Source organism: Etheostoma spectabile, chromosome 1 (assembly GCF_008692095.1).
Source record: "Etheostoma spectabile isolate EspeVRDwgs_2016 chromosome 1, UIUC_Espe_1.0, whole genome shotgun sequence".
NCBI classification, from domain to species: Eukaryota; Metazoa; Chordata; class Actinopteri; order Perciformes; family Percidae; genus Etheostoma; species Etheostoma spectabile.
The window spans coordinates 8,249,378-8,272,094 of NC_045733.1; the positions used below are offsets into that span (position 1 = coordinate 8,249,378).

General features: G+C 39.2%; 1 protein-coding gene across 3 annotated transcripts in view; it reads left to right on the plus strand.

Annotated features, from left to right (window-relative positions):
- Positions 1-22,717, plus strand: part of pde3b (phosphodiesterase 3B) — a 47,932-nt gene that overhangs the window by 24,408 nt on the left and 807 nt on the right. Inside the window, exons 2-14 of one of the 3 annotated variants that reach the window (XR_004332968.1) lie at positions 7,051-7,101; positions 7,903-8,151; positions 8,732-8,883; positions 10,028-10,128; positions 10,220-10,457; positions 10,568-10,659; positions 11,450-11,607; positions 11,866-12,000; positions 17,039-17,150; positions 17,369-17,482; positions 18,059-18,258; positions 21,283-21,589; positions 21,699-21,810. Coding sequence is in view for 2 of the 3 variants with exons in the window: in XM_032522775.1 (XP_032378666.1) it covers positions 7,051-7,101; positions 7,903-8,151; positions 8,732-8,883; positions 10,028-10,128; positions 10,220-10,457; positions 10,568-10,659; positions 11,450-11,607; positions 11,866-12,000; positions 17,039-17,150; positions 17,369-17,482; positions 18,059-18,258; positions 21,283-21,486; positions 21,699-21,860 (1,968 nt within the window). In the remaining variant the exon portion in view is untranslated. Of the gene's footprint in view, positions 1-7,050; positions 7,102-7,902; positions 8,152-8,731; positions 8,884-10,027; positions 10,129-10,219; positions 10,458-10,567; positions 10,660-11,449; positions 11,608-11,865; positions 12,001-17,038; positions 17,151-17,368; positions 17,483-18,058; positions 18,259-21,282; positions 21,590-21,698; positions 21,861-22,717 lie in introns of those variants that run through there. The other 2 variants (XM_032522785.1, XM_032522775.1) reach the window with 2 other exon arrangements.

A 22,717-nucleotide genomic window follows, 5' to 3' on the forward strand; every position in this document is an offset into this window, starting at 1 on the left:
CTGATTGTTTCATGGCTTACGTTCAAAAGCACAAATAAATAACCATCAAACACTCGTGCGCCTGTATAGCTCAGTTGATAGAGCGGGCGCCCATATATAGAGGTTTACTCCTCCACGCAGCGGGCCCGGGTTTGACTCTGAACCGCAGCCCTTTCTTGCATGTCATTCCCTCTCTTTCCCCTCTCATGTCTTCTGCTGTCCTATCAAAATAAAGGCTGAAAATGCCCCACAAATAATCTTAAGAAAACAATCTCAAACACTCAACAGATGATTTGCTGTGGAGACACACAGCTGTGAATGCTACTTTTGTTTTTAAATAAAACATAGGCAGCCATACCGAACTGCATTAGCTGTGAAGCGGAGCTATTGTTATTTCTGCGCCCATGTTATCTGTCCAGCTTCACCGGCTGCGGTCAGGTCATGAACATTTGCAGAATTTAGCTGAATGTTTTTGCTTGGGGTGGAGATGTGTTAACAATTTAATTTTTGTTTTTTTAATTTGTTTGCAGATTTCTGCGAGCGCAGATTCCATGTGGCCCTGCTAATTAGCCCTATCTCCAAGGGTCTTTATACTGCCATGGAAACACAGATAACAATGGGCTCACGGATCCTTTTAGTTTGCTAAAAAGTTGTTGGTGAGTTGGGATGGGTGTTTCTAAAATGTAATCTAAATTATACAAAAAAAAAAAAAATATCCAGAGCCAAAACTGTTTAAGTTACACCAGCGTTCCCTCTGTGCTGGTGTCGTGTGACATTAACTCATTGTTACTACATTGTTATTCTTTTGTAGCATATGGGAACATGGTGTCAAGTAACCTAATGCCATACAGATACCGCACACTGGTTGGATAGTTGCCTGGCTGGTAACCTGTACTACTTTGTGCTTTAGATCAGCTTATCTTATAGTATCACATGTCATGTGATACTTGTATCAGGTAAAGAAAGCCTGTATGGATTAATCTTCAGACCTACCTTTGAACTGAATTACATTAGGCTTTATGAAAAATGTATGACAGAAGACAAACAGGCATCATTGTTCTGTTTAATAATAATTGAACAGTTGTAACACCCTTGGTTGACCATGAACTAAACCCCAACATGTGCCTTTTTGTTAGAGAGGTAGAAACTTACAAAACTCCCTTTCAAAATCTTTAAACTTTGTCTTACCAGAGGCAAACATCACATTACATGTATAACACGGTGTGCATTCTAAGTGTTAGTGTTTCCTGTTAAACTTATTACTTCAAGAAACATCCAACCTCAGTATTTGATACTTGCTCTTTGCTACCATTCTCCACCGTCTCTTGCTTTCCTAAAGTTAACATTTCTCCACATCCACTGTTTTCTTTACGCCAGCAAGCTGTGTCTCCTGTTGATTGTTCACTGTACATTTTTCAGTGAAAATTCTATGGTGACATGCCCAAAAGTAACGTCGGCCATAAATGCTTGTTTACCTATAAAGCAGAGGATGTAGCGTGTAGTGGGCAGAGGAATATTGGACAACAGTGGATTGTTTCAAGCTGTTCATTTCTGTCTGTCGAGATATAAAGTTTTGCAGAACTATACTATATATAGTATATATTATTGTAGACTATATAGTAGACAGTGTCTACTATAACCAGACTAACGAGACGCTTTGGATGATTTGAATTTAATTTGAATTTTAACAATTTCAAGGAAGCCGGGTTCGAGTCCAACTTGTGGCCCTTTGCTACGTGCCATCCCCCATCTCTCTCCCCCTTTCATGTCTATCCACTGTCACTAATAACAGGGAAAAGCCCCAAAAAATAATCTTTAAAAAAGAAACAGATCTTGTCATACTTAAGTAGTTTAAAAGAAGACTCCAAATTACACTAATAAGTGCTGGGTTTTTCAGGGTTTTACAACACCAGTCCAGTGAAGTGGTAGACGAGTGTGAAAGAGAGGGATGACATTTTGCACAAGCTCCATTCCCGAGTCAAAGAATTTTACCATGGGCCTGCCAGGTTGCCCTGACAACACTGGTGACAGCCATAGGCGGACTAACCATCTGGAGTACCATGAGTTTTCCCGTTGGCCCTGTTGACCTGTAGGCTGGTGGTGAGCCAAGCAGCACAGATGCAAAAAGATTTTTACAAGTCTTTGGTCCTGTGGATTGTCTTGCTGGTTCCACTGGGAGGAATACTTTATCTCATAAAACCTTTCACAGACAACAACTTTGTCACTTTATCTACCAACTTATTATTTAAACTACTCGGCGGACAGTGACAGATTGTGACTTTGAAAAGCGACTGATCCAAAGTGTCATGCTAGCTACGTTTTAAGTAGTCTAATATATATTAGTGAAACTAAAGTTACCAAAAATCTGTCCATTGGGCTGCGAGATTTAAACAAAGAATATTAGCAATTATTAATAAAATGATAACATACGGTATATAAATAATTACAAATGTGTCGTGTGTTAGATACATGTTTTAAACATTCAAATTAACATCATCTTAAGAAATTCTATGAAGTTAATCTTTCAAGACATAACTATGCAGAGATACGTGCTAATAGTGTCAACAGGGCTTTTGAATTGACAGATAAAAGATGCACAGCAAAGAAAAATCTTCTTGAGTTTATACTGAGAGTCTAGCACTAATCATTTTTCTATGTAGATTTTGCTCCAAGACATCATGCCAAAAAGTGGCTAAAAATAAGTCCTTGTTGCATATTAATCATTATTTTATAAAGGGCAATGGCTACAAACCCAAGAACACAATAAGTTTCTGAAATGTTCAACCCTGGAAGGTAGAGTTCATCGTATACATTTGTGCAACTTTTTGATGTTTTTTTTCTTCCAAAGTCTTAAAACTATTTAGTGAGACTGTTGAATTTAATGTTATGTTAATATTTAACACAAAATGCATTTTGCAGATGAAAGAAAGTGTATTAAATCCAGAATATATTATAGTATAGTTGCAAAATATCTTCTTATATGGGTCGGTTTTGTGTGTGTTTGAGTGTAGGAAACATCTTTGCAGTGAGTCAGTCTGGGTCAAAAGTTCAGAGGCTGTTTTTTTAATCGCAGTCTGCTCCTTCCTTTAGTTGCCTCAGCTGCTGGCCTACTGTCAGCTAACCTGCCAGAGCTTTGGCACTCTGCTACAGGCTAGCCATATCTTGGCAGTTCAAGCTATGCCCGACCAATGGGCCACACGCACACACGCACACACGCACATCTGGTTAGCTCTCTTTCCTGAACATGCTTAAAAGAATCAACCCAGCCTGTGCTTTCTTTTCCTCTCTCCGTATCATCTTTTTTTCCTGTGTGTGTCTTGACAACCAGAGCCCAGTCCTCATTATCGTCGTGTGCAGACGGTTGCTGACGCTGTGTCGCCGCACACTGACGTCAGCAGTGCCCTGCTTCTCTCCATACAAATGCCTTCCTGCCATTGATACCTTTTCTCTGTCCCCCACACTCTTATTAGCGTGTTTTTATCAGTTCTAGCACCTCTCACGCCACAGAGCCTAGCTAATATGACACACAGGTGTAACAACTGGCCATCTAATAGCTTGTGCAGGTTTATTGACTCCAGTTAGGAAATATTTACTACTTGTGTTATATGTTAAATAATTGTGTGTGTGTGAAGTGATATTTTGACGTGTACTTCATTTTTTCCATGTGCATTTAAGTGCATGTGTGTGTGTGTGTGTGTGTGTGTGTGTGTGTGTGTGTGTGTGTGTGTGTGTGTCCTTGTTTGCTTTAAATCTATATATTTGTGCAGGTGTGCATAAATATAGTGCAGTTATTTCCCTTTTGTAAATACCGACACCATAAATAAGCTTCATCCACATGTAGGTGTGCACACAGAATGGCAGATACACTGGATATGGCCAATTGAATGAGTCTAACAAGCCCTGTCTGTGCCCGTTTGTTGAAGATTTAAATAAAAAGTAGTGAAATATATGAGCAGTAGAGGTCAAGTTGAAAAGGTAGGCTGTCAGGCATTCTTGCAGACATGACCCATATCTATAATTAGCAGTTGCACAAATGTCCACACAAAATCAAACATGTCTTCTTTTTAATACTAATAGCTTTGGTTTAAAGCATGATTTCTTATTATATTACTGATTTATATTGTTTCTTAAAACTACTCCATTACAAGTAAAACATCATGCAAGCAAAACATTACTTAAATAAAAGTAAGGGCAAAATATACTATTTATGTGATTATGAATAATAATTATAATAATAGATTATTATCTTTAATAGATTTGTGTGTGTGTGTGTGTATGTATATGTATATATACGTAATTGAGTAACTGAGTAGAAGTATAAAGTAGTACAAAATAAATAATAGATGTAATAGTTCAAAAAAGAAAAATAACAAATAAATTGCATGAGTGTGTGCATGTGCACAGGTGTCTCAAGTGTCAGCAGCTGAGCCTGAGTTGTGTGTCTCAATCTCTGGGTCTGCCCTCATGTCATGTTGTCATAACAACCCTAAAGAAAATATCTCCTGTTCAACATTTTAATCTCATCACTTGCACAAGGCCCTCAATGTAAATAAGATGTTGCTTTGCACATAATCTCGCATTGTCAGACCTTCCTCCACAGCCCTGCGGGGGAAGGTCTGACTAGTCCACACAACAATACAGGATAGGAGAAAAACTTGCTCTGGTTTTATTGGCATTTCTTTAAACCAATGACAATCTTCTTGGGCTGCGCTAAGCGCCAGACGCATGGCCGGACGCAGATACGGCACCTCTTCAAAATAGCCTTGGGAAGGAACTTGTTTTTGATGGGGCGAGCTCTGCAATTCAAATGGCTGTCGAGTGTTTGATGAGAATTTAAAAAAAAAAGATTTAATTTAATTTGATTGTCGGTTATAGCTCGGAGGACGTTTTCCGAATCGACTGGAGTTTAGAATGCCAACACAAACAACGTGGAAGGCAAGGGACATCCAGCGGAATCTCCGGCGGCACCGGAACAATCCTGTAAATTAAAGGTCGTCAGTATAGACTACATGGCACATAATGTAATGGTGGTAATAACCCCAATTCAGCCATCTTTTCCCGTTTCTGTGCCTTGTAAGAGGCAGAGAGGACATCTATGTTTTGTCCATTGTGCACAGATTATGCATAGGCATACTGTAATGGTGAGGTGTAGACAGATTGTACACATACTACGCCATATTGTGTGACACATTAAAGACATTTGAGTGTGTCTCTGTGTACTGAGCTTAAGGGTCAATAAAAAATGGAACAAAACATTATCTTTATTTGAGGTAAATGAAGGCCAAGCGTACATCGTATTTAGTTGTCTGTTTCTTTTATTCTTTTCTTTTTATCTCTGTATAGTTCTGTCCTTAAGTCACCTTCCCATCCTTAATGACATCCTGTCCTTCAGCTTTTACCCATCTACCTCTCCGTTTCAACCCTTCTGCTTCTCTCCATAAACAAGCAGAAGGCCAACAATTCTGTCCTCCGGCCGTCTCCCGCCATCCTGTTGCCATGGTGTATGGAGCATTGTTTGCTGGCCTCTATGTTGGGTTGCCATGGCAGGGCTTATTTGCCATATTAAATGTTTGGCAGCATTGTACAGATGCTGATGACAAACACCCACCATCCCACTTTGATCAATGAAACAGTTACTGATTAGAGGAGATGGGATAGAGCCACTGATTAATTTAACAACCTTAGTAATAGCTTTAATGCATTGTATGCATCAAATACAGAAAATTAAAACATCTGTTTAAAATCATTACTATTACAGAAAGCTGGAAAGAAAAGCTAGTATACAAATGTTTTTCTTACATTAAAAACCTGGCTTTAAAGCTTTTGCAAACTGGCATGTGTTCTTTTTGTAATCACACAATGTGGAAAAGTAGTGAAAGAGTGCACATTACATTTTAACTTTAAAAATCTGATTTTAATTTGGTTTGCTAAATTACTGCATAGTATAATATCTTATTGAAGTTCTTGACATTGACAATCCAGAGTAAAAATCTTTTTACATTTTTAATGTGATATGATGTGCTTTGTTTTTTCCTGATAATATGATGACTGGGTCATGGTAAAAAGAAGGATATGTGAGGGTTTGTTTTTCATGTTTTAGTGTGTTAGGTTGAGGTCCTTGGTGTTAGTGGAGTTTCTCAAAATGAGGCTTAAAAAATCCTCTGTTTGTCCCCCTTGTGGTGGTGGGTGAGACTGCTTGCTGGCTTTTTAACAGAAATGAATACGGCCCAGATTTTACATTGCAAACTGCTATATTTCTACCCATTAAAACATGCAGGTAGACCTAAAATAGGTGGGGGGGGGGGGTTGTCGCTGCATGACAGATTGGACTAGGATTCATCACAAATAGTTGACTTTATGTTTTCAATTGTTATGCTGTCAGAGGTTATATATTTCAGTGCTTTCACTAAGTGTAAATGTGCATGGCTAACACAAAATGAAATGCATGCAGGAAAATCAGTAAATGTGCAAAAGTATAATTTGACTGTACAAATCTAGTTAAATGCTATCTAACTAATTCCATACTTATACTTGTTCTCAAGGATTAGATTATTTCAGGTCTATCAACTTAGTGTTACGAAACCTGCAACAACTTTGACTGTAAACCACTGTAATGTGTGAGACCTCCTGTTTGGGTACCAACAGATAGTGTGGAAGTGGTGCCGATTGACGTAGTTGGAGCCAGATAAGATCTCATAGCTCCATTGTAGACGCACTTTGGTGGTTTAGTGGTTTGCTTTTCTTCTTTTGCTTTTAGTGAAAGGCCTCAGTCTGTTGTCGCAAAGGCATTGTGCATTAGCATACCCTTACTAAAAGTGCATCATGTGGTGCAGGACAGTGTAAACTGTTACTACACTGTGTGTTTGGGTAAAGGACAGAATAGATGAGCAGAAGTTTTGTCGTTGAACTTCTAGTGCCTTTGCTGAAAAGTTGTTAGGCCGTGTGCTAAAAGTGGAGCATAGGTCAAAGCCTGTGCTCTTTCTATGGGAAATATGATTTCATATTTACTGTTATGCACAAACAATATTTGCAATGATGACATTTGACTGACTGATCTCTTGTGTTTTTCAGATGATCTTGTGGGACTGGGATCTGAAACACTGGTACAAACCACAATATCAGGTCAGTACTGTGTTCATGTCATGAGTTTGAAGGTGGTTCATCCAGGTAACACACAGATAATACATATCTATTTAGAGAGAGCGGCCGCTGTAGTCCAACAGTAGAAGCTGCCCATAAGTCATCTTTAGGACATTCAGTTCTCTTGCTGACATCTTTTGGTCAGGCAAAATACACATTGTGTAAAACCTGCCATACTATGGCCATGGAATTGTTGCCATGCCACATTTTATCTTACTCTGACATTCTTTTTCTTGTTTGAACTATCTGCGTAATCTGTCAAATATATTAGCTCCCACAGAACAAAAATGACTTGTTACTGTTAGACAGAGAGCCGAGCCAGCCAGGACATTTTCCCACCTTAAACCTGCCCTGAATAAAGCAAGCATCACACCTGTTGTGTTTTCTTACACTTTCACTTTAGACATAAGCATCGCACTGCACTTCTCATATGGGCTCTAGATATTGTTTATTTATTGTTTATTCTATTTTTTATTTTTATACTGTAGTTGTTATTGTTCCTACTGCAACACGGCTAACCCAAACATCCTTTTAAGTTAGTGCTATGAATCAGTAGGTTGTCACACTGTTTGTTCTCCATATTACAGTACACTTCAGCAGGAGGCTGCGAGACAACACTTTCTCAAACAAGCTATAAGCCAACATTTGGGATCTATTCTATCACATTCAAAAGAAAAAAACATTACCACGAACATTTTGAAAACTACTTTTGTGTGTGCTGCACTGACAGTGCATTTACTGCCCTGTTCCCTAATATGTGTGATGTATGTGTGCATATGGCAGGGTGCAGTGAGTGGCAACGGCGTGGATCTTTCAGTCATCAACGAGGCCAGGAACCTGGTGTCAGACCTGCTGATGGACTCTTCTCTTTCGCCACACACCATTTCAAGCCTGCGCAGCATCTCAAGCCTCATGGGGACATTTTCAGGCTCGTGCCGGCCCAGGGTCAACCCTTTCACCCCATTCCCGGGTTTCTACCCCTGTGATGAGGTGGAGGACTCTGTAGAGAGGATTGACAGGAAACCCATAAAGGTTGGTACAAGTATTACCACTGCACCAACCTAGTATGGATACATAAAGAGATGAGCAATTCCCATTCCAGTCAGACAAAAAGTCCCAGAACTGAAGGAGTCCTAGTATCTAAACTTAGGAACTAACTCAGACACTAATCGTTCCTTCAAACACAGCAGTTTTAACTGTGTGAGAAATCATTTTAAAGCTTTGGAAAGTTAACAGAGCAACAGTCATTGTAGCCTTCATCTTGATGGTCACAAGGTAGAAAAGAGAATTCAACCTCAAACATACTTGAGGAAATGATGTATTGTGTTGCTCCATGACGTATTGTGGAAAAAGTTGAGCCGGTTTAAAGGTATGGCCCTTGCAACCCTGTGTTTTCTTTTTGCAGGTGCCTTCTAATGGCTTCATCGTTTTTCACATGTGAAAATGTTTAAGTATATGACCAGCGTCTTCAGTTTGTGTAAAAACATTGTGTGTGTGTGTGTACTTATATATATATATATATATATATATATATATATATATATATATATGTGTGTATAGTGTGTACAGTATATACAGTATATATACACTGGAGACTTCTTTTCCCCATCAGGGTTTGAGCAGCAGAAACAGCCTCCCCACCCCTCAGCCCAGGCGCAGCTCAACCTCCTCCTCGTGCTCTGCACTCCCACCTCTTGACCCTTCGTCTTTACGCTGGGAACGCAACAGTGGCAAGAGACCCCTCCCGGACCTCAACCTGACCAGGTACCCACACATACTTCCAGACACACACTGTCTTGAGAATTGCTCACATGCATCATCTAGGCTGTACTTTACCCTGAATCTGTCTAGTTTTGGAGCAGATTAATGGCTATTCTTGCAAGATCTGAATGATGTGACTGTACTCCAGCTATGTTCTTCCTCAGGTTGCTCAGCAGCACCTGCGCACATTGAGTTCACTGTTCAAGTTATGAATGGGCCTCAGTGATTTCTAAATATGCGAGAAATCCTCTTCATTATATAAATAGAAATAGTGCACTTCACAGGAAATCAGGTCAACTGTGTAGTTTACATCTGCATTGAGATAACAAGGTGAGAAATGTAGATTGCATTTGGTTTTGAATAGAGAAACCTAATTTGACAGTTAAAACTGTAAGTATTGTATTCACAAGTTTACTTTTTCCTCAATTCCTTTACATACATATACCAAAGTTAGCTTTCTAATCAATAAACCCGACTTTATGGGGCAGACCAAATCCTGCTATCATCAGCTGAGAAACAAATGTACATATTAAATATTTTTTATATATATATATATAAAACTGACCGATCCTCTCTCAGTTTGTGTTATATCAGGTGTTATCCACAAACAAGAAACTGAGAGAAATTGTGTTCCATCACTTCCTTCCATTGTGTTTCTGCCAACAATAAAATGTACCCGTAAGCCTTGTGTGAGTTTCAGCTTGCGCAGAGAAAACAAAAGCACAAGGACTTGTTACCACACCATAGAATAGTGTTGTCTCTTCTCTGAGTAAAAACTAAGAAACAGATCCACATTTTACACAATCAAGGAATAAGTTTAAGTCGACTATAATATCGGTACCTCCTGTTTGCAAGCTTCAAGAGAAAATCCGGCATCTTTAGTGACTGTGAACAAATCCATTACACAGTGTTTAATTTACTCAAAAAATAAACTTGCTGTTGATACCAGGGTGTAGTGTCAATATCTCTCCACGGGATGGCAGTAGAGACTGGCTATATTGGAAGTGAGCTTCTTTGGGTTTGAGGCAAAATGCCTGACAGTGAGATATCGAGCATAAGATATCTTATTCCTTATCTGTGCAAAAACTATGGTTAATAAATGTTTTATTTTAGAGCCAGTGTAGAATATATGTGTTTTGTGTTCCAGCTCTGGTCTGTCTAATGGGCCCAATCCAAATCTGCTCACCATTCCCAAGCAGAGATCTTCTTCTGTTACCCTCACCTATCATGCAGGGTCCAGGAGAGCAGGTAAGACTGCTTCCCAAAGACACTTGTGTGGATTAATTTATCATGTTTTGACTGAATCCCGTGCCTCTCTCTTTTCCCATATTCCCTCCAGGCGCCTCTCCGAGCCTGAGTCCACTCACCTCACCAAGCCACGGTGCTCTCGCAGTAGGCGCAGGTTCTTCGTCGTCTCTTGTCACTCGATCGCCTGTGGAGTTCCCAGACACGGCTGACTTCCTGACAAAGCCAAGTGTCAATCTGAACCTGCACAAGCCTTTGGGCTACACCCTCAGCTCACCTGATTTCCAGCAGACCTTCCGTAGCTCCATCTTCCCTCCTCACCTGTGCACCAGGTGAGACCTGCAGTAATTAAGTGGCATGTTACTGTGTTACTGTTATGTTAGTGCTTCTAACAAAAGATGTGTTGCAATTTGTCTTTGCTGTGAATTTGTGTCCTTTCTAGCTGTGGTCGTCAGATGCTCAAAGGCGTTTCAAGCGGAGATACAGGGGAATCCTATCAACCATTTGCCAATGAGGCTCAACGCAGGCGCTCAGGTACATACAATTCAATTTAATACACATTGATGTGGAGGCAGACAGCCTTGACCACTGCTACGTGTTGGAGATTAAAAGAGTAACACTTCTGTAAGAAGTTTAGGGGGTTAATGCTGCCCTCTGCTGGACTCCAAATATAATGCAAGTTTGTGCATACAAATGCAGACAGAAGTGTGCACACACACAAAAGAATGAGCATTTCACATTGTATGTCTTGTCCCTGTGATATTCCAATGAAGGGTTGTATTGATAAACTTATAATGTGTTGAATTGCTAGACTTACACTTTATTTTCTGTATGTATTTCTGACTCAGAAAATTGTTCTGGATATGACCATAACAAAGATCACATGGATTTTTAACATGAATTATAACATTATGACAAAAAACGAATACCACTTCGATTTTTAATTGTGTTCTGGTAGAGACTGATTGCATTCCCTAAACATATATGTACAATATTTATTAATAGATTATGACATTTTTTCATTTCAGAATTGTTTTTAAAACCGCAAAGAAGTCACGGGTCAATTTGACCCAAGGGATACGAGAGGGTCCAAAAGTGAAGACAATACAAGGGTTAAAATATGTAAAATAAATAATCTATATATACTAGTGATTCTAGTATCAAAAGCCCATTTAAATATGTGACTGCCTTGTATTTTTTTTAAATCCATTCACATGAAAAGCAATGTGATAATGCAGAGCAAAAAATAAAATAAATATGTTTATATGTGTGTGTGTGTGCGTGTGCGTTAAGGCTCACCATTCATTGTGCTCTGTGTATGCAGCGGCTGAAGAGTTCCCAGGAGAGCCTCTGATCAGGGAGGAGAGCGTGGAGGCGGACTTGTCTGGGGACGGGAGGCTAGGCGTTGCAGGGAACCAGGGGCAGGCGGAGGAGGAGATGCTGAAGCGCTCGAGCACAGACCAACAGACTCAGGAATCAGAGGTGTGTGATTACCGGGCTACTAGTTCCAATACGATTGTTTACTGAAGATGGAACAGTTACTCCATTTGTCATGTTATTTGTAGTTTTCCTTCCCATAAGTATCAGCTGTAGTTGTGTTTCAGACAGTTAGCTCATACTTGTACGTAGACTTGCTTACAATGATTAAGTATATATGGATTCAGTTTTTTTGTTTAGAACATTATATGTCAATAAAAAAAGTACTTGTGCTAATCTCTACAACGTTTTGTGATTGCTCAGGGTGAGCAGGAGTTCAAAGTAGATCCTATGCTGGAGGAACATGAGGCTCTCATGGAGAGGATGAACACCTGGAACTTCCAGATTTTTGACCTGGTGGACCGAACAGGAGGGAAGAGTGGAAGGATACTAAGCTATGTTAGTACAACAAGCGCAGACCAGTTATCTCCTGTAGCTGTAATAGTATGTGTTTGAATTGGCTGGCTTGTCCATTCCTGATAAAGAAATCAAACCGTTCCATGAAGTTGGATATAATCATCATTGCAGCCTGCTAGCAGGACTTTTAGTTTAAATTGAATCTAAATGTGCAACACTTATTATTATTTTACTATTATTAATTTATACACATTTCAGGGAGTTTAAATTACTTTTTTAGCTTTCAAATTACATTTCAGCAGACGATGAAATTATTCTATGATAATGTTTAATGTTTCTACTGAGTATCAGTGAGGGTTTGTTTCGTTTCGTTCGTTTCGTTTATTTCACACTCATTATTGTACATTCAGACACATTCCATGAGCACAACAATCCTATACAGACGCATGAAATGGGAACCCCAAATAAGCTACTAAAGCTTTCAGAGGGGCCCGAAAACAAACACCCCAACAACCAACACACCTCCAAACTCATTACCATAGACAAACAAAACAAACAAAACCCAAACACAATAAACAAACAATCCCAGCACAAATTATAGAATTTATAAAAATGATCAACAATATGAAAAAGCATTTTTTCCTTGACACGTTTCTTAAAGATGGAGACAGAATGCACCAATTTTAAGTTTTCCTCAAGCTCGTTCCAATCTGCGGTCCCCTACAAACTATACTCAGGCTCGTACATTTTAACCGACGTTTTTACCAGTAATTCGCATTTTCCCCCTTGTATCATAGGTATACAGGGACGACAGATTGGGACAAGCTCACATAACCTGCCGTTTCACCTGTGAACAACCTGGAACATCATACGGCATTATGATATATGTTATGTTCAGGGAGCCTCAGTAATCCAAGACGATGAATAGAGGACGAGTGGGGTGTTAGGCTCAGACCACATTAATGCCGTATAACTTTTTCTGTAAACTATGTAGTTTTCCCAAATGGCTAGGAAAAGTGTTACACCATATAGTATTACATAATTTAAATGCGGTTCAAACAAGTTTTATATAAGGTGATGCAGTGTAGGGTGTGGAAGTAAATGTCTTAGTTTTAAAAAATAGTCCGACATATTTAGATAATTTTTAATTAGGTGATCAATATGGCATTTGAAATTTAAATTTTCATCAATATAAACTCCAAGGAATTTAGTGGCATTTACTCTTTCAATTATTTGTTCATTTATTTTAACACAGACATGCTTGTTTACTATTTGGTTTTGATTAGAATGAAATACATGTAATTTGTCTTTTAATGTTAAGAGATAATTTATTACACCGAAACCAATTTCTACATTTCTTAATTCTCTATTTATTATTTCTTCCAGTCCAATTGGACTCTTATGTGATATGAATAAATTTGTGTCATCAGCAATAAACTTATGTAAAACCTTAGTGGAATTTTCAAAGTCATTACACTATACAAAAACAGAAGAGGGCCAAAATGGATCCCTGAGGGACTCCAAATTTAATGGGTTTTCTTAAAGAAATTTGTTCCTTAATATTTACAAATTGCTGTCTGCCACATAGATAACTTTTGAACCAACTAAGTGCTAGTCCTCTAATTCCAATGATGTAATTTGTTCAATAAGATATCCAAATCAATAGTATCAAATGCTTTGGATAATCTAAAAAATACCAATACCACAGTCACCTTTATCAATGGCATCATTGATCTTTTCAGTCAGATCTAGTATAGCCATGCATGTGGTACTAATTTTCCTAAGCCATATTGGGAAGAAACAATAATATTTACTTGTCAAGTGTATCCATTTAACCTCTTGTACACTACTCTCTCGAAACCTTAGAATTGTAGGCAAATAGATATGGGACGATAATTGCTCATATCATTTTTATCCCCAGATTTAAAAACTGGTATAATTTTAGAATTTTTGCCCTTTTCGGCACAATTCCAGAGAACAACGAAAGGTTTTATGCAATAAGTAGTGGCTCAATGATATCAACCTGCAATGGCTTCAGAATTAGCTACAGATTTCATCCTCACCCAGTGTACGAACTTCGTAAGTCTGAAATGATTTTAATGACTTCGTTGCAGTCCGTTGGCTTCATAAAGAAAGAATTGTTGTAGTTGCCTTGCAAATAGTGATTAGAGAAAATACCCTGCGGTTGTGTTTATATTATTAGAAAGTTTTTCCCCAAGTGAGGCAAAGTAATTATTAAAAGTGTTTGCTAGATCATATCGTTTGAGGAGTTATTAGCATATCTGGAAGCACGTGCTGTTTTTTGCTCTTATTAAGTACTTCATTTAGCACTTTCCAAGACTTCTTAGAGTCACCCTTAGATGCTTGAATGAGGTATGAATAATGGCTACTTTTACTTTTCCTAATATATGTGTGAGTTATTCCTATATTACTGTATAATTTCTTATTCTTGGCACTTGGTTTTTTTAAGACTTTTTGTAAAGTTTGTTCTTATGCGCAATAGATTTTAAATACCCTTTGTGAGCCAGGGTTATGACCAATTCCACCATAATTTACAGTCTTCTCAGGATGGTACGATTAATAGAATTTGTGATTTCATTTAATAGGTAGTCATATGCAGTGTCTGGATCATTACAATCATAATTACTTCCAAGTTTTTGCCTGTAAACTACCCCTCAATTGTTGAGAGTTCTCATTTAGGATTTTAGTTTTTAGTTTTTTTGCTTCTGTAATTTAATCTTACTATCAGATTCTAGAAATAAACAATTGGAAAATGGTCAGTAATATCTGATAACACAACTCCAGATTCAAGCCTAGCATTTTGAATGTTTGTAATGATATTGTCAATAGCTGACTCTGTGGAGTGAGTCACTCTAGTAAATTGATTTATGGTACAAAAAAAGGAAGAAGAATGTAAAGTATTAATAAGGCATTTTTGATAGCATCTTCTTTGAGAACATCAATATTAAAGTCCCCTAGCGAAACAATCTTTGTTTTTCCTGTTTATGGAGAATAAGATGTCTTCCATTTTAATTTTAAAAGTATCAAAGTCAGAGTCGGGGGACGATAAATTACTCCTACTATAAGTTTTTTAGCTTTTTGAGGTTTATCTCAATAAAGAGTGAATCACACTGATTATCATCTAAGACAATATCATCACAACATCCATATGATGTCTGGCATGCACATATAAACAGACACCACCACCTGGGCGGCCAGTCTGTTTTTGGTGACTAGCTTGTATCATTAAGATTAAGACTACAGTAAAGGTCCTGTCATTAATCCAGGTTTCACTGCAGCCGATGACATCAAGCTACAGTCAGAGGTTAAAAGTAAATTAGCTAATTCCTCATGATGTTTCCACAGCTTCTAATATTAAGGTGCATAATGAGTAGTTATTTACATAATTTAAGTTTTTTAATTGTTCAGGAATATATATTTACAATTTAAATTTTTACCAATATCAGTACAGACATTAACTCCTCTCCATCAAAGTTTAAATCATCGAACGCCATATGAGATAATACTATAATATTTAAGTTGATTGACCAAAAGGTTTGCTGGGATCTTATAAAAGTAACATGTAACACATAAAAATCATCTTATATTCTTAAACGCTTACACGGATAACGATAATCCACGTCTATTTCCAACAAAAGTTTAATTTAGAATTAAAAGAAAGAAAAAGAAAAGGAAAAGTAACTGCCAATTATATTTTTAGCTCTTTAACCACCTAGAAATACTCATCCCTATTTCCACTGAAATAAGATTAATGTATTGAAGAAAAATACCCAAACGTAAGATAGGGAGAGTAAATCACATGAACTCAAGAAATACAATACCTAGTGGGACAAAAGTCAACTGTCTTGTTAATCATTCATAAAACCCATAAGACTATACTTCAAAAATGCTTACGCACACAGGGGCTGCAGAAAAAATAAGGAAAACGAAAAGGCTAACCAAGACACAGTCTGTTGTTCTGGTTTGCCGTTAACCAGACAAGTACAATCATGCTCAAATGTCTGGTGAATAATGATAGTCTAACGAATAGACGCTATGTATTCCTTTGCTTCCACAACCGATGCAAGGCCTTTCCTACCTCCCTCCTTCAGTTTAATGGTGAGCCTGGCAGGGAACAGCAAGGCTGGCTTAAGTTCTAGTTTGTATAGCTCCGCCATTACCTCACGGTACTGATGTCGTTGTTCCAGAACCTCCGGAGCGTAGTCCTCGTAGATGAATATCAAATTGTCCCGGTATTTCAACTGACCCCTCATCATCCGTGCTTCGCGGATTATTTTATCCTTGACCTGGTATTTATGAAGACGGATGATGACCGGTCTCGGCCGTTGGCCCGGCTGTGGTTTCTTTGCAAGGGTCCGGTGAGCTCTGTCGCACTCCGGCGGAGAATCCAGAATCTTCTTGCCGAAGACCTCAAACAGCATCATAGAGAAGAACGTGGATGGATTATATCCCTCAATTGACTCCGGTAGGCCTAGCACTCTGATGTTTTTGCGCCGGCTACGGGATTCCAGATCGGTGACTTTAGCAGCTAGTTTAGCATTGCTTTCAGTTAGCTTGGCACATGATATTTCCATAGCTAGCAGGCGTTCGTCCTGTAGGTTAGCATTTAATTCGAGCGCCCCAATCTTCCCAACATTGTCGGATACCGTCGCTTGTATGTGATCAAGCCTTTTCTCCAATTTTGCCATAGTGGCGTTGAAGTCAGCAGAGAGGGCTTTCCGATTTTCCTCTAATAAAGCTGCTATGGATGCCAATGTCAATACATCTCCTCCATCGTCCGGGCTTGTAACTCCTTGATCTGATCTACTTTTTGTAACTTTCGGAGGCATGGTTTGCAGGATCAATGGTTTAGTAGTACTTAAATGAAGTGGAAATACTTGGTTAGGAGCAGCATAAGCAGAGTGGTTCTACTTTCTAAGGCTTAGTGAAAGCGTGGCTCATCGTGGTTAGCGTGCCTTGCCGTGCAGCTACGTCATCAACCTGCCGCCATCTCCAAGGGTGCTGGTGATCTGTCCTGTTCTGAATGCTGTTTCAGTAAAGCTGGCTTGTGTTTCCACAGGTGACTTACACCCTATTCCAGGATACATGTCTGTTTGAAATTTTCAAGATCCCTGTGAGGGAGTTCATGGCATACTTCTGTGCTCTGGAAAGTGGCTACAGGGACATTCCCTGTAAGTATCACTCTGTGTAGTGTTCAAGAAATTAAAAGACTCGTAGTTGGAGTTTGTTGATGTGTTACTCCAGGATGTTTATATTTATAATTGCCATTGTGTGGTAAAGCTAAGATGCCGTTTTAGTTGTCCATAAACAATGTAATTTTTCTATTGTGTGCTGGTGTACTGTAAGTGGTAAAAATAGATTTATTTTAAATTAACTATTCTGGTTGCAGATCACAACAGGGTCCATGCTACTGATGTGCTCCATGCTGTCTGGTACCTGACCACTCGACCAATTCCCGGGTTCCAGCAGATTCACAGTGAGCATGTGACAGGAAGTGACACAGGTAGGGCTCATAAACTCAGTGGTCAAAGATTGTTGTTACAGTTTATAAAACACATGTTATAATGCAGACATCTGTAAAGGAGTGAAACCTTTTAGACGTCTCAGGCCAATCCATTTTTACAAAATAATCTTACAAAGAAATGTCCAATTAGGTCACCAAATAAAGAGAAACATTTTAGTGTGTAGACTCTTTCTCTCTATTTCGCCACCCTCTGATGTCAGAAATACAGTAATTCTGACTGATTTAGTTTGTGACTTTTAGAGGTTTCTTCTTTTATTGGGTGTGGACTTTACCACGTCATACTCTACTTAATCTACTAATGATATTATAGCGTCATTAGAAATAGGCTTAGTCACTGAAGTCAAACAGTGACGCTGCCAAAACAGATGTCATTTGAAAAGTGCGGAAAGAGAGAAGGGGATGAGAAAATGGCGGTTATATGAAAGTCAAAAGTAAGATTTTGCTCAGTTGTGGAAAAGCCACAATTCTAACTGGATTTTACAACGGCAGTGTAGATCTACACTTTGTTTTCCATCACTGTGACTGACAGCTATCTTGTCTGTTGTCATGTTCCAGATTCAGATAGTGGGATCTCTCCAGGCAGGATATCCTACGCCTCCTCCAAAAGCTCCTCAATTTCAGATGACAGCTATGGCTGCCTGGCCTGGAACATACCTGCCCTGGAGCTCATGGCCCTTTATGTAGCAGCTGCAATGCACGACTATGACCATCCCGGTCGCACAAATGCCTTTCTAGTAGCCACTAATGCACCTCAGGTAATTTAAGATAAAATAGGCATTCATTGGTACTTTAAGGTGTTTTAGATTGAATTGACAAACTAATTTTATCTCACTGGGACACATAAACACACTTGTGTTGACAGAAACAAAAGATCAGATCTTCAAACTATGGGTTTATGCATAAACATTTCACCACGTCTGTACACTCACCGGCCACTTTATTAGGTACACCTGTCCAACTGCTCGTTAACACTTAATTTCTAAGCAGCCAATCACATGGCGGCAACTCATTTAGGCATGTAGACATGGTCAAGAGAATCTCCTGCAGTTCAAACCGAGCATCAGTATGGGAAAGAAAGGTGATTTGAGTGACTTTGAACGTGGCATGATTGTTAGTGCCAGAAGGGCTGGTCTGAGTATTTCAGAAACTGCTAATCTACTGGGATTTTCACGCACAACCATCTCTAGGGTTTACAGAGAATGGTCCGAAAAAGAAAAAACATCCAGTGAGCGGCAGTTCTGTGGGCGGAAATGCCTTGTTGATGCCAGAGGTCAGAGGAGAATGGCCAGACTGGTTTGAGCTGATAGAAGGGCAACAGTGACTCAAATAACCACCCGTTACAACCAAGGTGGGCAGAAGAGCATCTCTGAACGCACAGTACGTCGAACTTTGAGGCAGATGGGCTACAGCACCAGAAGACCACATCGGGTGCCACTCCTTTCAGCTAAGAACAGGAAACTGAGACTACAATTTGCACAAGCTCATCGAAATTGGACAATAGAAGATTGGAAAAACGTTGCCTGGTCTGATGAGTCTCGATTTCTGCTGCGACAGTCGGATGGTAGGGTCAGAATTTGGCGTCTACAACATGAAAGCATGGATCCATCCTGCCTTGTATCAACGGTTCAGGCTGGTGGTGGTGGTGTCATGGTGTGGGGAATATTTTCTTGGCACTCTTTGGGCCCCTTGGTACCAATTGAGCATCGTTGCAACGCCACAGCCTACCTGAGTATTGTTGCTGACCATGTCCATCCCTTTATGACCATAATGTACCCAACTTCTGATGGCTACTTTCAGCAGGATAATGCGCCATGTCATAAAGCTGGAATCATCACAGACTGGTTTCTTGAACATGACAATGAGTTTGCTGTACTCAAATGGCCTCCACAGTCACCAGATCTCAATCCAATAGAGCATCTTTGGGATGTGGTGGAACGGGAGATTCGCATCATGGATGTGCAGCCGACAAATCTGCGGCAACTGTGTGATGCCATCATGTCAATATGGACCAAACTCCCTGAGGAATGCTTCCAGCACCTTGTTGAATCTATGCCACGAAGAATTGAGGCAGTTCTGAAGGCAAAAGGGGGTCCAACCCGTTACTAGCATGGGGTACCTAATAAAGTGGCCGGTGAGTGTATATACACAAGCAACTGAGGGAGTGAGACTAACCTCCCCGAAGAGAAATTCTATAACCCCTGCCAGTCAGCATACATATACTGTATACCTAGTATATATGTATACCTAGTATGTTGATGACACCACGAACATCGGTCCTGTCCTTGTGTACATCAGGACAGTCCTGGACTTGATGTCTGGCACACAGGGTTAGATGTCATCGTAGCTTTTTTTCAAACTTGTGTCCTTCCTGCTAAAATGAACTACATGAGTTTTTATGTCTTTCATTGGTGAATCTTCTCAAACTTGGTGACCAATTTGCTTGTTATCACTGGAGCACTGTGCTTTTTAAACATTTCTATTATACCTGTACATAACTGTACATACTGTATGTGTATGTGCACTATTATCACAGTTGGCCAAGCTTTACAAAGAAATACACAATATCCTCCATGGATAATCATCAAGCGGTATAACATTTTGGATCTTGCATTTGCTTCTGTATCAGCATTTATGCCTTTGTCCGTACTTTCCTAAGTTATCCACTCCGTGGTGAGGGACATGTTATGCAACAGGTTTGCACCTTGTTGAATTTGCAGAACTAGAAACAATTCACTTGAAATAATGTTGTGTCCTCATGTATTATGAGTATCCTACACAAACCCTGTGTTTCCAGTTTTACGGTTAATCTTTAACTTCAAAGTCAACATTTTCATAGATGACTTTTCCTTACATACTATATAACACAAAGCCAAGCTATGCAAGGCAAGGCAAGGCAGCTTTATTTGTATAGCACATTTCAGCAACAGGGCAATTCAAAGTGCTTTACACAAAATCATTAAAACAGATAAAACACAAGTACAAACAGTTAAAAGTCATAAGCATTAAAAATCAATAAGACACATGAATAGACAGTTAAAAACAAAATAGAAACATTAGGACACATAAAACACAAGAATAAATGCATAGTATAATTTAAAAGAAGCCTTTTTTTAAGCAAGGTTTACAGAAGGGTGATCACTATTTGACGTCCCGAGATAAATTATAAATCCTATTTCTAATTATTAAATTATCTCTCCAAACTGTGTCTCAAGGAGAGATCATGTATAATTAACTCCACACCACATGGCCATTTGTGCTCTCTCCCCGCCATGTAAATGAGGGTGAAAAGGGTAACTGCATGTCCCAGTTTAAATATTGTACTTTCTCAACATGACCAGTGATAGCACCCCCACTGTCTGTCTTTTTTTTTTTTTTTTTCTTTTTTTTAAGTCCCAGGAAAGTGGGTTACAAGAAAGGAGAGGGAACCCTGAACCCAACCTATTGATTACTATTAATGTTGACAACCACCATGTCTGTTAAAAGTATCTTTTAAACCTTTTGTGTTGTCTAATTTCCCCGTAACTGCTTTTAACCTGCTTCTCTCTACAGCTATACTTTGTGCCTGTTACATTTCTACTTTCATAACCAAGTCCTGTCCATTTTTTACCTCATTTTACTAAGTGCCATTTTTAAAGTCAATACAAATTGTGTTGCACATATGCATACATAATATGTAGGCAAATGTGTTATTGACATTTGAAAGGAAATTGTAGGAATCTTCTTAGCATGCCATCTCTCCCCTCTCTCACCGCTTTGCTTTTCCCTCCTGTGCGGTGCAGGCGGTACTGTACAATGACAGGTCGGTGCTGGAGAACCACCACGCTGCGTCTGCCTGGAGCCTCTATCTGTCCCGGCCCGAGTTCAACTTCCTGGTCAACCTGGATCACGTGGAGTTCAAGCGTTTTCGCTTCCTCGTCATCGAGGCTATACTGGCCACAGACCTCAAGAAGCACTTTGACTTCCTGGCTGAGTTCAATGCCAAGGTCTGAGATGAAGAAATCTGAGTTGTATGATCAGAATAGATAATTATCTATTTATTGATCCTTTAATTTCTGGCAAATAATTTATTGAAACATTAGGAGGATGGTACGTTACAGTTTAGTGGAGCAGCTTGCAGCATAATGGATGCTGGAAAAATCAGTTGTCCAGTTGTACTAAGGCATCCATCTTTGTTTGTTTGCTTGTTTGTTAACAGGTGAATGATGTGAACAGTCCGGGAATTGATTGGACCAATGAGAACGACAGGCTGCTGGTGTGCCAAGTGTGTATCAAGCTGGCAGATATCAATGGGCCGGCCAAAGTCCGTGATCTACACCTCAAGTGGACAGAAGGCATCGTCAATGAGTTTTATGAGCAGGTACGACTGCATGCTTATGCTGCGGAGGGTATCGAATTAACACAAACATGTAATTCTATCTTTATCTTCATATTTCTAACTTAAAGGGGGCATATTACAAAAAACTCACTTTTTTAGTGCTTGTACACATACATTTGGTTATCTGGAGTGCCTACCAACCCACAAAAAAATCAGACAACCCAGTCAGTATGTTTTTGTGGACTGCCTAGAAAACATAGAATTCAACAAGCCATTTTAGATTTAGCTCACCTTCCCATGTCACATGCAGGCTTTAGCCACCGCTTTAGAACTACCTTGTGCAATATTTTTTTCACAAGCCAATCAGAGCAGACTGGAGTTTTCCATTAGCTCAAAGAGAGAAGTGCTCAAACGGAACATTTCAGATAGAGTGATACAGGTATATTCAGACAGACAGTATGAGGAAAAGCATGTGTGTTTTTAACATCAAGGCATGTAAACATGATCTTGAGAAACCCAAAATACAAGTATGAACCTGAAAATTAGCATATGGCCTCTTCAAGTAAAAAGCAACACCAAATTCTCTCTTGTTTTTTCCCCACTACAAACTGCCTTTTAAAGAGAACATATAACTGACACATTTATATATCAAATCCATCTTTTGAACAGCCCCACCCTGAACCTAACACCAAGGTTACAAATACAGTAAACAAGGACAAACAAGAAAAAAGGGGGGAGAGACAAAAACAGATTAATAACTGACATCAATAATCCCTCCATAATTTATCCCAGAGATTCAAATTTACAACATGATGATAACACATTATCCTGCATAGGTAATATGGCTTTCTGCATTATACAAAAAAATGTTCCTCTGTGTCTGTGATGTAGTTTGTATC